At 36.7% G+C, this 15246-nt stretch overlaps 1 protein-coding gene across 4 annotated transcripts in view; it reads right to left on the bottom strand.

The window, feature by feature from the left end:
- The window catches only part of itgb3a (integrin beta 3a), a 56067-nt gene that overhangs the window by 25758 nt on the left and 15063 nt on the right, over positions 1–15246 (bottom strand). Inside the window, exons 6-10 of one of the 4 annotated variants that reach the window (XM_052138770.1) lie at positions 15021–15176; positions 12929–13021; positions 12308–12397; positions 11146–11280; positions 10396–10822 (exon numbers count right to left, since the gene is read on the bottom strand). The exons of the other annotated variants lie outside the window; for them this stretch is intronic. Of the exons in view, the coding sequence (XP_051994730.1) occupies positions 10396–10822; positions 11146–11280; positions 12308–12397; positions 12929–13021; positions 15021–15176 (901 nt within the window). The remainder of the gene's footprint in view (positions 1–10395; positions 10823–11145; positions 11281–12307; positions 12398–12928; positions 13022–15020; positions 15177–15246) is intronic. 4 annotated transcript variants of the gene reach the window in all.

The raw sequence follows: 15246 nt of genomic DNA, 5'->3' as shown, positions 1-15246 counted from the left end.
GATGAAACGATTAACTGTCTTAAGATAGCATTGCATGAGGAAGAGGGTGAAAAATAAGTGTTTATTAACTGATCATTTACTGTTTTACTCATGATATGTGATTCTACATGATTCTAGTGTTCATTTCACCAGGAAACTGACGTGATATGTACTACGCAAAAAATGAAAAGTAAAAATCATTTAGCAAAACACAACATTATACTAATGTGATAATTTGATAATTTGTGTTTATGCTTCTTATCATAGAAACCTTTTGGTCTAAAGCCTTAAAAGCCTTTTAGTTTTGTAGACAAATATAAATTGTGATTTATTTATTTTTACACAAATATCTTTCTCAGTTTATTTTAGTTATCTATTTTTTAATAGATGCATTGGACCAAACAATAAAGGAAAATAAATCAACAAGCGGGCAGCATACATACTGCTATAAAGTTTAAAAAGAATCTCAGGAGGAGGATACCTCATTATATTGGTTTAGAGAATGCTCAGAGTGTGCAGAGCTGTCATCTAGGGAAAGGCTAGTTTAACACTTAAACGCATACTTGGGGTTTTTTAGTGACCCAGGACCTCATTCTACCCTCTGTGCCTCATTCATTTTTTGATTTGTGATCAAACCTCTTTAGTATTCCTCAATTTTTCTCTTACAAATAGTAACACACACACACAATGTTTTTTCTAAATAATTTACCAAAAGGCTTTGACCGTTATCATACATCTAGCAACACTTTTAAAAGAAGCAATGTCAAGTTAAAACTCTAAAATGGAGACACCCATTGTGTTTCATTCAGCTGCTCTGTCTCTGTGTTGTTGTGCTGTTTGAAGACATCCTGGACTGTTTTTGCACCCATCTGTGCTATTTTTAATTATAAACATCTTTGATCATTTTGATGCGTTTCCGGCGATGTGTGTAAACAAACAGGGAAAATGTGAGATGTGAAAGCGTCTCTGCTTTGGTCTGTTGAAGCACCCAACATCATTGTGTACTGTATTATGTTTGTGTATTTAGAAGATTTCAGTGTGAATTGCTTGTGAAACAGTCACAATATCATTCAAGCTTGGCAAAGGAACTGTTATTGAAAGATGGGCAGGTAAAATTGGACTATTGGACTATTACTGAAAAACTACGTAACCAATTTCATTCATGAATATTTAATATGTCATGACTGTTTGATAGTTTAACCTGTGCTTGAATGAACAGGATAAACTATACGTTTTATACATTCAGATGAAATATGTTAGGTGTGCATTATGTGTTAACCATGAAATGTAGTTTTAATGTTGTGTGGAGTTGGTTAGTTTTCTTTGGATTGCGTTTCAAATATTCCTGTATTGGAAGGGTTGCATGATGCTAGCTAATCTCAACAGTGGCAGTTTACATTGAAGCCTTAAAGGGCCAGGCAGACAGGGATGGAAAATTATTATATATGCAGTGTTGGTGAGTAGCTAACTACATGTATCGACACTACTAACTTAACTACATTTATCAGTAGCTTGACAGTAGCTCAGCTGCTTTTAAAACAGAATAGCTTTTCCAGTAGTGAACTACTTTTTCCAGCCAGTAGCGGTGTAGCGTGACCAAACGCTACATCATGTTGGTCAGATTATAACTAATATCCTTCCTTATTGCATAGAAGCCAAATTTTACTGGCAAAACGTCAGATGGTCTGGCAGCATATTTCTGTCTGCTGATCAGAATCAGGCAGCATCTTCTTTTATAATGGCAGATCACAAATGAAAATAGTGAAATATTGTCATCTACTGAAACCGTATTACAGCTCACTTGAATAAGAATAGCTTATCTGATGGTTAAGAAAAGAACACCATTTTATTCTTCTTTGTAACAAAGCATGTTTCAGAATTTTTTTGTCTGAAGAGCCATACCACAAACGAATAATTTACTATTTTCAAAAACAAAGTTTTTCAATAAAATAAAATGTTTATATCGCTCATAGTCTACTCAAAAACAAACAAATATGCAAACATTAATAGGTAACATGTTGCAATATTGAATTGAGTACACATATTTGTGCGGGTCTTTTTGGGCTGGGCAATATGTAAAAATTATTATAAAATATTGTGATATTTTGTGATATATTTTGTTATATGGCCAAAATCGGTGAATATTTTTGCTGTACTGATTTTGCTTTAAAATTGTAATTAATTTATTGAAACACAAAAAACTTTTTTTCAAAATTAAATTTTCAAATTCAAATAGCACTTTAAACGAAACAAAAATAAATCAATTAAAACCACCTCCCCAAATCTAAACATTTACCATATCCAACGACCCCATTTGCCATCACGCAAGTATCAGTATGCGGCAACAGGTGTTAATTAAGAACTAAAGACAATTATAAATGTAAAGATTATTATAATAATCATCATAATAAATAAGCCTAAAACAATTCCCTTGTGTTCCCAAAAAAGGCTGCAAAATGCTGTGTGATCTTATTGAATGTGTTTGTATTGCGTTTGTTAATACAGTTAATGCTGCCTAAAGAAAAGAAAATAGAACAAAAATTAGGTTCAAGGTGAACATGTCTTGTATTTCATTATGATTTAATCACTTTAGTCTTTGTTTCTTTAATATAAAGATACCTGTATATTATGTATTACTCAACCTGCAGAGTTGCGTTCACAATGTGTAAGAGTGAACTGCTACGTCACAGTACCTCACAAGATGATCGGAGATCATTTGCAGCATTCTCATAGACTACACTATTCTTGCAAACAGTTTAAGTTGAATTAAACTGATAAAAAGTAGTGATCACTCTTTGCACGTCTCTGAACAAAGAGAGAATCAGACAAGAGCATTGACGGCTTTTCTTTTGTCTGTTTTTAAAAATATAATAAAGTGTGTTTCTTCAAGCACGTCTATTTGACTAACGGCATTTCTTGTCATGTGTCACTCGAGACGTCTTACAGGTCATCCACCTGTTGCAGGTTGATGAGCAAAATTGCTCAAGCATGAAATACATTTGGACGAGGAGGTCACTAACTGGATTGAATCTCGTCCCATTTTTATTCACATATTATCCACACTAAATATTATGTGACAAGAACAAAAAAGGCCAGCACAAGGACAGTTTGTCATAGAAATGTGATCTTTAGGGAAGAGGGCTACACCTGGCCACAGCAGGACTGAAAAGTGTGAAGTATAATATCAAAAAGTCTTTTTTAATGGCATCTGATCTTTTTTGTTTTTATTTTATACTGTTGTATTTTATTTTATGGCCATTATTAACTGTATTAATGTTACTATTCATTAAATGTATTAAATGCATTTTCGGGTTCTACTCCCGAAAACAGTACAGAGCAGGTGGTGCAGCTGTAAATATCTATAGAACCGAGATCTGGGAATCCCAAAATATTTAACCAAATTTCAAAGGGTCTCAACACTCCTCTCTCATATAGGTCACAGAGTGTAGTAACCTCCCTCATAATCCACTCTGACCAGCAGAAAGAGGACTTATCAATACATAATTTTGGGTTCAACCATTTGTTCTAGGCAACATTTAAATAAATGTCCGAATTAAACACTCTGGACACTTTTGTCCATACCGAGTGCAAATGTGAAATAATTGGGTGTAACTTAAGTTTTTGCAATGCCAAAATAGGGGAAAGAACTTCCTGTTCAATACAAAACCAGGGAGGGGCTCTCTCAGTTGGAAGTGACCAGTGATCCAAATGTCTGAGACTGAATGCATAATAATAAAACTAAATCTTGGGTAGGCCTAGCCCAACTTTGCCAATCGGCCTATGCAACTTACTGAATTGTAATCTGGGACTTTTACCATTACAAATGAAGGACTTCTCTATGCTATCAAATTTCTTGAAATAAGAGAGGGGGACATATACAGGGAGAGACTGTAGCAGGTAGTTGAATTTTGGAATACAATTACTTTTAATATCATTACCCTTCCAATCATAGATAAATGTAGTGAAGCCCACCTGCCCATATCACTCGAAAACCACTTTATTAAGTCAAAAGTAACTCTAAATAAATCAGCCTAGTCGACTATGTGACTCTGAAAAGTCACTTCTGATTGGCGCAGGACACCTTTGGGGATGCAGCCAATTTTAGTGGTCTTCTCTGGATCTCTTCAGAACCAGATCCATGCCATGTGAGGTCCAAGGAAGCTCGGGACTCGAAGTCCAGAGGACGCCTCTCAATCTCTATGGTTTAGAGAAGGTCTCACTTCAAAGCCAACCTCATCATTCATACAGACAATAACAATCCGATCTTACAGAGGTCCAAAACATTGATGGAATGAACTTTCGACCAAGAGCCAAGAACTAAGCAACACAAAGAACGCAAAGAAACACAAAGACACGCAAGTACATCTGCAATATTGTGCTCAAAGTGCTGGTGTATTAGTTAAATAGTTTGGGTTGTCCGATAGCATATCGATGTGGACTCAAATAAGGTTAAATGGTTCTTCAGGCAATGTCAACAGACTCCATAAAGTTCATTTTCATTGTATTGATCATTTATTTCACATTCTGTCACTCTTCTCACCAACCTGTCTCATGTATATACACTCACCTAAAGGATTATTAGGAACACCATACTAATACTGTGTTTGACCCCTTTCGCCTTCAGAACTGCCTTAATTCTACGTGGCATTGATTCAACAAGGTGCTGAAAGCATTCTTTAGAAATGTTGGCCCATATTGATAGGATAGCATCTTGCAGTTGATGGAGATTTGTGGGATGCACATCCAGGGCACGAACCTCCCGTTCCACCACATCCCAAAGATGCTCTATTGGGTTGAGATCTGGTGACTGTGGGGGCCATTTTAGTACAGTGAACTCATTGTCATGTTCAAGAAACCAATTTGAAATGATTCGAGCTTTGTGACATGGTGCATTATCCTGCTGGAAGTAGCCATCAGAGGATGGGTACATGGTGGCCATAAAGGGATGGACGTGGTCAGAAACAATGCTCAGGTAGGCCGTGGCATTTAAACGATGCCCAATTGGCACTAAGGGGCCTAAAGTGTGCCAAGAAAACATCCCCCACACCATTACACCACCACCACCAGCCTGCACAGTGGTAACAAGGCATGATGGATCCATGTTCTCATTCTGTTTAAACCAAATTCTGACTCTACCATCTGAATGTCTCAACAGAAATCGAGACTCATCAGACCAGGCAACATTTTTCCAGTCTTCAACTGTCCAATTTTGGTGAGCTCTTGCAAATTGTAGCCTCTTTTTCCTATTTGTAGTGGAGATGAGTGGTACCCGGTGGGGTCTTCTGCTGTTGTAGCCCATCCGCCTCAAGGTTGTGCATGTTGTGGCTTCACAAATGCTTTGCTGCATACCTCGGTTGTAACGAGTGGTTATTTCAGGCAAAGTTGCTCTTCTATCAGCTTGAATCAGTCGGCCCATTCTCCTCTGACCTCTAGCATCAACAAGGCATTTTCAGCCCACAGGACTGCCGCATACTGAATGTTTTTCCCTTTTCACACCATTCTTTGTAAACCCTAGAAATGGTTGTGCGTGAAAATCCCAGTAACTGAGCAGATTGTGAAATACTCAGACCGGCCCGTCTGGCACCAACAACCATGCCACGCTCAAAATAGCTTAAATCACCTTTCTTTCCCATTCTGACATTCAGTTTGGAGTTCAGGAGATTGTCTTGACCAGGACCACACCCCTAAATGCATTGAAGCAACTGCCATGTGATTGGTTGATTAGATAATTGCATTAATGAGAAATTGAACAGGTGTTCCTAATAATCCTTCAGGTGAGTGTATATATATATATATATGTTAGATTAGATGTGTGTTTAGAATAGTAATAAAGTTTGTCTGTATTCAAAGATGATTGTGGTATATTTTGATAAATAATCTCATCCCTGTTTCTAAAAGATTTAGCTTCAGAGCTGTACTTAAATACGTGTGATATTATTCTCAATAAGACATGAGAGTAATATCACTCCAATAAGAAAATCATAATACCCTTATTAAGCCAATTCCGTTCAGTAGAAATTGTGAGCGGATACAACGAGACGTTGTATTACAATTTTAATGGTGGAGAATTTTATTCAGACAAATAATCTAGTTATTTGTCATTTATCTCATTTATAATGGTTGTCGAACGCGACTGATTCCATTATAAATTACCTTACATAGTAATGTAGAATCAGGACAGTTTAATTTAGTTCATAGCTCACATATTTCGAGACCCCAAATTCCCTTAAATATGATGGGGTGAGAATGAGGGCATATTAACGGTTCCAGTCTATATTCATCAGTACCAAATATCATACACCTTATATATTTCAGGCTACAAGCTGTGTCCACTTCAATCACTCAACTCCTTTTCTTTTGTGGAGGAGTCAGGTAGGCTTTTCACTTTACCCAGTTGTATTAGTGTTCTCAGTGCCTCAGTTCATGGCCTACCCAGGTGGGGTGAGTTAGCTCCCCTTTCAGTGCACTTATAGTAAGCTTTATCTTTTGAATTTTACACCTTCAGAGTTTATCACAGTCTACCTTATTTAGAGCTTTATTAGTACCAGAGCTTTATCAGTACCAGTGATTTATTAGCGCTGTAATATCACTTTATTTGTACTTCATTAGCCCTTTATAAGCACTTTATTAGTACTTTATTAACCCATTATTAGTAGACTTTATTCTAATCTGGGGTACATATCTCTCACTGCCCACATCTTATTACAACTTGAGAAAAAACTTTGACCATCTTTATTAAGTGTGTCAGGATATTTTTATAGAGACCTTTACTATGATCAATATTTGATAATACACTTTTAATGGATTCTTCATTTGGAGTAAAAGTTAAGAACAGGCTGGAGATTAAATTATCAAAGACAGAGAAATCCAATAATTATGGACCTCACTCTTTTATTTATATTCTGTGAGCAAAAAGCTGAATATACCTATTTAGCAGTTCAATACTGCGAGTACCATGGACCAGACCACAAAAATAATACTGGAAGCTTTCTCTCAGTCAGGTGTAAGTGTCTATAGCAGATCAACCCATAAATGTTTTTTTTTAATGAAAGTAAAAAGTATTAGCATACATTTTACTTAAGTATTCAAAGTCAAAAGTAACTTTTTTCCTAGCAAGAATGAAATCAAGAGAGGAGATTGTGTGATTAGAGGATTGTTAAATTCGATTGGTTTGATTAGTCGCCATTTTACTGTCTCTGACATTCACAACCTGGTCAAAAAAATGTGTTACAGTTAATAATTTTTGTTTCAGAAATTTTGTTTTTCATTTCACATGTGCTTTTTTATGACACTATTGGTTAGGTTTAAGGTTTAGGATAGGGTGGTTGGTAGGTTTTGTTAATTTAAATCTTGATAGAACATTAAGCTTAAAAACCTCATCTGTTTTATTGAATATTTCTACGTATCCCAAGGTCAAATCAGATCTGAAATTCCACCTCTGCAGATGGACGGAACTCCACACAGCCAGTACAAATCCCCCCAAAAATGTAATAAAAAAAAAAAAAAAAACGTTTTTTTATTAAGTATTTTTACTCAATTATTTTACTCCCCTGGAAGTGAAAGTGAATATTGGTAAGCATGTTACAGTATCTTCAGAAAAAAATGTAACTTCAAAACACATCACAATCAGTAAACACATGAGTAATATTAGATGAATTAAAGCATGACAACCAATATAAGCTATATATTTTAGCAAGATTATTTGTAATTCAGCTACTATAGGCTAACCCAAACCCTAAAATACAACTTTTGTTTATTATATGACATTATTTGTTCCTTTTTTAAACATCTTTCGTTATGTCCCTCCAAAGTGATTTCATCAGGTTTTGCTTTCCTTCTGGGGAAACTTTCAGAACCCAAGCAGGAAAGCAAACACACACCGTGAAACTCACTTTTTGATGGTTCAAACATCAGGGCAGGTGGGGCACTTCTCGCAAGTTAATCCATAGGCTTCTGGAGTGCACACACAGACACCACAAACACAGTGGCCACGCCCACTACAAAGCATCCCTCCACTCCCCATACAGTTGTCTGTGCGGGTCGAGCAGTCACAGCTCTCACCGACCCATCCAGGCTTACACTGACAGGACCCACAGTTGCACTCACCATTACCTAATGGACATAACATACACAAACATTACCTTTTATTAGCCTGCCAAAATAATCTGAGGACATTGCTCAAGGATATCATGAAGATTACCATCATATAATATGATGTTACTTAATTGCTTAATGTTTGTTATTGGAGCACCAAGCTTTACAGTAAAACATCAACACATTTCACAAGTCAACACATTAGTTTCAACACTCAATACATCAGAGGAGATTTCCAAAATCCTTACAGCAGGAGGAGTACAGCAGTGCATCATCAGATGTTCTCAGACCGGTTTGCCTTCTTATTTGTGTGTGTGCGTGTGTGTGTGCCAACTTTGTGTTTGTTTCCATTATATATACCCAGAGGGCACATTTGCTGATACTAATTTCATGTAGTACAAACAAACACACACACACACACACACACACACACACACACCACACACACACACACACACACACACACACACACACACACACACACACACACCATAAGATTTTGATTAAGATTATGAGTAATTGTCTAGAAAACATTTGCACAGTGCAGTACATGATTCCTACATGTTTTCTCTCATACATGCTAACACACACACACACACACACCATAAGATTATGAGTAATTGTCTAGAAAACATTTGCACAGTACAGTACATGATTCCTACATGGTTTCTCTCTTACATGCTAACAAACACACACACACACACTTTCATCGTCTTTCATCAAATGCACAATGATGACTTTAAGGCAACATTGATATTACAGCTTCATTTTCTGTTACAGCATAAATTTAACACTGCTTTGAATCGATGTGTAGTCAAAAGGGCTATACAAATAAAAATAACTTGACTTTACACACACAGACATATATACATAGTAGTATTAGACACTTATTCCACATAAAAATGTATGAATATATTTGCATTATATAGGGAAATATCAAACCAAGTGGCAATTATTTTAAAGAAATATAGCACACACATTTTAAGCAAAATATCTCACCAACAGAACTTTCAAATTATAAAACAGTATATGTATAGTGCATATATTAGAAATTAAGACAAAAAGGATTACTTTTTAATCTTTGGGCATTGACTTGAGCCATCCATTAAATATGATCTTGGAACAAGTTGGTAATTGACAAATGGCAAAGAAAAGTTAGCATAATCTATTTGCAGATGCCACTTGGTTTGATATTTTACACCTAATGCAATATAATGTTTACATTGTAAAGTGTGCTTAAAGCATTTATAAACTATTTGTAGCCACTGTATCCTTTACAGCACACTTTTTAACAAGCTTGTATGTCATTATCTGCATTTAAGCAAAGTCATTCAACTGAAGAACGAACACTACATAAACAAACTGAATAATGTGACTGGTGCTCTAGGCTTATGGGGGAGTCTAAGTAGGTGATATGAACAGATATACAAAATTGAAAACCATAATTCCATAACATTTCATAAATCTAGCATTTCTAAGTCAGTCTGAGCTGCTGTTTGGCTCTATATGTGGATCACATTACCTAATATGGTGAAACACAGACCCTGTGATGAGGTAAGAAGCTATACCCAGAAGCAGCACTAAATGATCCAGGATCATCAATGGGTATATGGCAAGAATATGTTTTGTATAATCATAAAAAAAACAATCCTTCAACTGCTGCATTATTCCTGCAGTACATTTTCATGCTCAATCATGTAAATCTTAATATATTGGATACAAATTAAGCAGGAAAACAGAAATTAACTGTTTTCGTCTATCACAATAGGTTTTTTATAATTTCACTTCATTACTTTGATCAGATGTTGTCATTCTTGCTGTATCCAAGAGTGCTATGCATAACGTTTTATTAAGAAAGTTATTAAGAAAAATTCCAGATGTTTCTTATTTTTTTTCAGTGATATTGTTTTAATTGGTAATAAATCTGTAGATCAGTGTCACTTTCATCCTAGAATTAATTTGTAATATTCCTTTTTAGGTTTTATTTTTATGTGATTTTTATCACTTTATTGTCACCAAACTAATTTGTAAAAATAATTATCTGTAAAACTCAGAGAGGCTTCCTGAATAGACTTCATAAACACTCCCCCATTTGCAGCCTGATCTCATGAAAATAATGTGAGGCGACATTTTTGCTAACAAAAAGATAGTCCTGCCCCAACCTCGTGCTAATGGTTGAGCCAATGTTGCAGTGTCGGGCTGGTCAGGACACTCAAATAAATAATGTTTTGATAGTGCCACAGATAAAGCCATAGTGTTTACATTTTAGCATCCTGTTGTCATTATAAAAGACACTGTGCATGTGTGCTTGATTAACCTCACCTGAACAAAGCTGTCCTTTGGATCGGTGGCAATTGAAGTCATCACATTCGCAGTATGTCCCCCAAAACTTTCCAAAATCACTTGAGTGACAGCTACATTGGCCACACACACAGTCTCCTCGTCCGCTACAGACTGGTGTCTCTAGTTTGGGAATACAGTATAGCTCGCTGGTTTTATGTTCCTCCAAAGAGCACTCGCATTGAGAGCCCACTCGGCCTGGATCGCACAGGCAGACGCCACACTCAAGGGTACCCTTGCCGTGGTGACAGGAGGGGCTGTTGGGTTCAGAGGACAGCTGACAGTTGCAGTCACAATCAAAGTCAACAGTCACCTGCAGTGCATCTTTTAAGCCCACTGGTTTCACAGTGAAGGTATGACTCTTCTCTTTGGGACAGCCGTATAGTTTCGCCTCAATGGTGAATGAAACCTGAGAGAGGAAAAAGCAAAGACACAGAATATAATGCTTGTATAACAAAAAACAGTGTTTATATTCAACATGCAAAAAAAGAATAATAATAAAAAAAAGATCCTCAGATAGTGTTTAAAAATGGCATAATTCCTGGACCTGCCATTAATTTTTATAAACTTTCTTTGTGCAGTTTGACAGAATAGCAGGTTAGTTGAGTCCAAGATGGACTTGATCTATTATCTTGATCTTGACTCATTTTTGTGTTTTTTAGAAATTTAGAATTGAAATAGAATTTTGGAGTCTGACCAAGGCCTAATTGAGTGTATGCATCAGGTACTGACCATATCTCCAATCTTTAGTCCGGAGCAGGATCGGACCCCTGTGATGGCCTCTCCATCCAGACAGGTTGCAGTAATGGACAGAGATAACTCATCTGGCACACCCAACAGTTCCAACTCAACTTTGGACCTGATCTTCTGAAAAGCCATAGGACTTATAGATTAAAGATCAAAATCTACTGCCACAGCAGCTTATTATCTCTAAATATTTCTCGGTTATTGCATACGGTCTAGTCTATGGTGCTTTTGAACGGGCCCCCTTATGTCACTTAATTCAACACAACGTTGAGTGAGTGTCAGAAGGGGAATATCACGGTTACTGTTGTAACTTCCGTTCTCTGAGGGAGGGAACGAGATTTTGTGTCCCTTCTGCCACGACATTGGACCTACCACTGTAGTTTTACAGATTCTGTAATTTTGCAGAATGCATCACAAGCTACCAATATAAGCTGTATTTAGTCACAGCACTCTTACACAAATGGTTTCCACATAGTATTTATTAATACAATTCAGTACTGAGACACAAACTCCAAATATTTTCTACACCCTCGTTATAACGAGACAAGTATTCTCATGCCAATATAATACATCATTAATTGAATTACACAATTAAGTTTGGAGATTTCAGGTGCCTCCTTATTCACATGAAAAACTATCATTTTAAAATAATGTTATATATATGAACAGGCCAGCCCAGAAGTTATTGGCGCCCTATGTGAGATTTTAGATTGTCACCACTGGCTGACATCTTGTGCTTGTCAAATTCAGTAGTATTTTCAGATTTATTTATTTTTTGCCATTGATACATACAAATGCAAGCTCAGGTTACATACAGATGTTGCACTATGATTTTTTGATGGAGCCAGTTGTAAAATTTCAATCGGTGCCTTCAAAACTGCTCCTGCAGGAGCACCATTTACCATTCTGAATTATATTCTACATTGCCACAGCAGTGTTTTCAAACTGCTCCTACAGGAGTTCTTTTTACTTTTCTATCTCAACAACTCCACTGCCACAGCAGTGCTTTCACTCTGCTTCTGCAGGAGCATCTTTTACATTTCTATCTCAACTATTCCACTGCTGCAGCAGTACTATCAGAATACAGAATACGCTTGTGATTAACAACAATTTAGAGGTTATATTAATTCCTGGCAAAGTGACTTACAGCATAAGCATCCAGAAGGGGTTGAACAACATTTCCTGAGTCTTTAGAGATGGTTTTGACCACAGAGCCAGGAATCAGCTCACTGTAATTCTGCGGGAATGGAGGAAACAATATATAATCCCATAATTTTTTATGTCTCTGTGCAATTGTTTGCATGCTGTATGGATGTTTGTTTTATATATATATATATATATATATATATATATATGTGTGTGTGTGTGTGTGTGTGTGTGTGTGTGTGTGTGTGTGTGTGAGCGTGTATTTATCACTTTGTGGGGACCAAATGTCCCCATAAGGATAGTAAAACCCGAAATTTTTGACCTTGTGGGGACATTTTGTCGGTCCCCATGAGGAAAACCGCTTATAAATCATACTAAATTATGTTTTTTGAAAATGTAAAAATGCAGAAAGTTTTCTGTGAGGTTTAGGTTTAGGGGTAGGGTTAGGTTTAGGGGATAGAATATAAAGTTTGTACAGTATAAAAACCATTATGTCTATGGAAAGTCCCCATAAAACATGGAAACACAATGTGTGTGTGTGTGTGTGTGTGTGTGTGTGTGTGTGTGTGTGTGTGTGTGTGTGTGTGTGTGTGTGTGTGTGTGTGTAAATACAGAACCTTACATGATATACTGACACCAAATTGCTGGTAACAGCAAAAACTAGGTTGATATTATTTTCAGATATCTTGTCTGTGATCAGAAGTGAAGGGTAGTCCTACAACACAAACATAGACACTTTCAAAAATCAACATACTGCTAATATATAAAACTGGTTTATATTTGTATAAGTGGCCTAAAAAAAGCATTTGGGCACTTAAGCAACATTTCAAAAAGTAAGAATGTCTTGGAATAACAAAACATCAAACCAAGCAGCATTTATTTTAAAGGGGTCATGTCATGAGGAATTAAATTAGTCTTTGATATTTTGACATATAGGAGGTCATTCTACAATAAAAACATACTGAATTTCAAAACTTAATCCACAATTAAATAAAAGCATTTATTGAAACTAAGCATCAAAAACGTCTTATTCTCTATGTCTGCAACTATCCTACATCATTAAGTGGCCCATTATTTCATGACCAACTCTACAGCAACAACATCAATGCGTTCTTTACATCATTGCACTCTTGGCCCCTCCCAATGGTGCTCAGTTTGTACTCAGGGAGAGAGAGCAGGACAAACAAGCCTAGTGTAGCCTAACTATTCCTGAACACCAAAGGGGACCCATCTGGACTATTTTGAATAATTTTTATATATAAACATGCACTACACAGACGTCCGTCACAGACTACACAGACCGTTGACATGTATCTCGGGCCACCTTTAAAAAACGCAGTGTCAAGTTACAACTCTGTAAACGAGAAGCCATTCAGTTTCATTCAGCTGCTGTGCCTCTTATTGTTTTGAGCACAAGCGTGACATGGATGCGTTCTCACACCCATCTGTGCTATTTTTATTTATTGGTTTATGTAAACATGCACTAGACAGACGTCTTTGACCGTCGTTATGTGTTTCCGGCGATGTGCATTTCAGTGCAGGATGATACTGGAAGCTGGATATGTGTGCATCTAGTTCGTACCATGATTTGGACTATGTATGTGCATCATGTGGATGTGTCTTCAGCATATTTCAGCATGTATTGCATGCTTTTTATAATATCAGTGTGGACTGCTTGTTAACCAGTAAAATGATTCGAGCTTTGCAAAGGAATTGTTATTGAAGGATGGGGCAGTTAAAAACACATGGACCCGATTGCAAAACCGTAAGCAAACATGAATATTTAATATTTCATTATTCTTTGATGACTACTTGAGGTATTGATTGCATTCCTGACACACTGTCTACACTAGGCACGTCCGACTCAGTTGACGTGATGCAATGGCTTGAGGCTGTCTACCATGGATGCATCAACAAGAACTTTCTAAACCGAAGTCATCTTTTTTTGTATTGTTGGTGGTAGTAGCGCCAGTCTGTGCAGCACAAAATAGAATGGGACACACGTTTACTGTTGGTGCGACCTGCCACAACAGACACTTCCAATGTAGACAGCATCCTTGTTCATAATGGGTTCTATTGCTTTTGACATGACATGCCTTTTGCATCTGGTGTAGACAGGGTGTGAGTGTTAACAGATGTACTTGAGATGAACAGTATAATATCTTCTGATGCAATGTGTTAGATGTGCGTTGTATGCAAACCCTTTTAATAATACTGTGAAGCTTGTTCATTCTCTTCCGACTGAGTTTAAAATATGGCTGTAGTTGCGGGGTTTCATGATGTGAGCTGGTCAAAACAGTTACATTTAAGTTTTAAGGAGGCGCTTAGGCCAAAACCGAGTGTTTCAGTCAGAGGGCCAGAGACAGAATGGAAAATTATCATATATTACTAATGTTTTGGTGCAAAAGAAATCTTTACTAACATTAGAAGTGGACCACAGGGAAGATAATAAAACTATTTAAAAAAAGAGCATTTCATGACCCCTTCAAAAATAATTAGCACAAACACATATTTCAAACTAAAACTAAGTTTATGTTTAAATGATAAAACAATAGAAATAGATATATTGTGAAGTCAAGTAGTATTTAGACACTTTGTGGAACATGTCTATCCACCTGTGGTTACTTTGCAAGAACACCTATGTGAACTTCAAGAGAACTGACATTTTAAGTGTGACTTAAGTATCCAAAAGTGTCCAAATACACTTGGCACACCTGTGTTGGGGACATGTCGTATTCATTGTCTTTGTTCATATGGCACTCCCCATCATGGGGCTGAACGATTCCAGTGTCATTCAAAGCCAAATGGCTCCGATCATCACTTGTGAATACCAGCAAATGAAATGCATTTGGCCTCCATCCAATGTTATCCTGGAAGAGAGAAAGGTGATTGAGAGAGGGAAAATCATAAATTAGAAGAATAAACAAAAACAAAATTAGA

This window comes from Xyrauchen texanus, chromosome 12 (assembly GCF_025860055.1).
Source record: "Xyrauchen texanus isolate HMW12.3.18 chromosome 12, RBS_HiC_50CHRs, whole genome shotgun sequence".
NCBI classification, from domain to species: domain Eukaryota; kingdom Metazoa; phylum Chordata; class Actinopteri; order Cypriniformes; family Catostomidae; genus Xyrauchen; species Xyrauchen texanus.
This window is presented reverse-complemented; position numbering and strand designations above follow the sequence as displayed.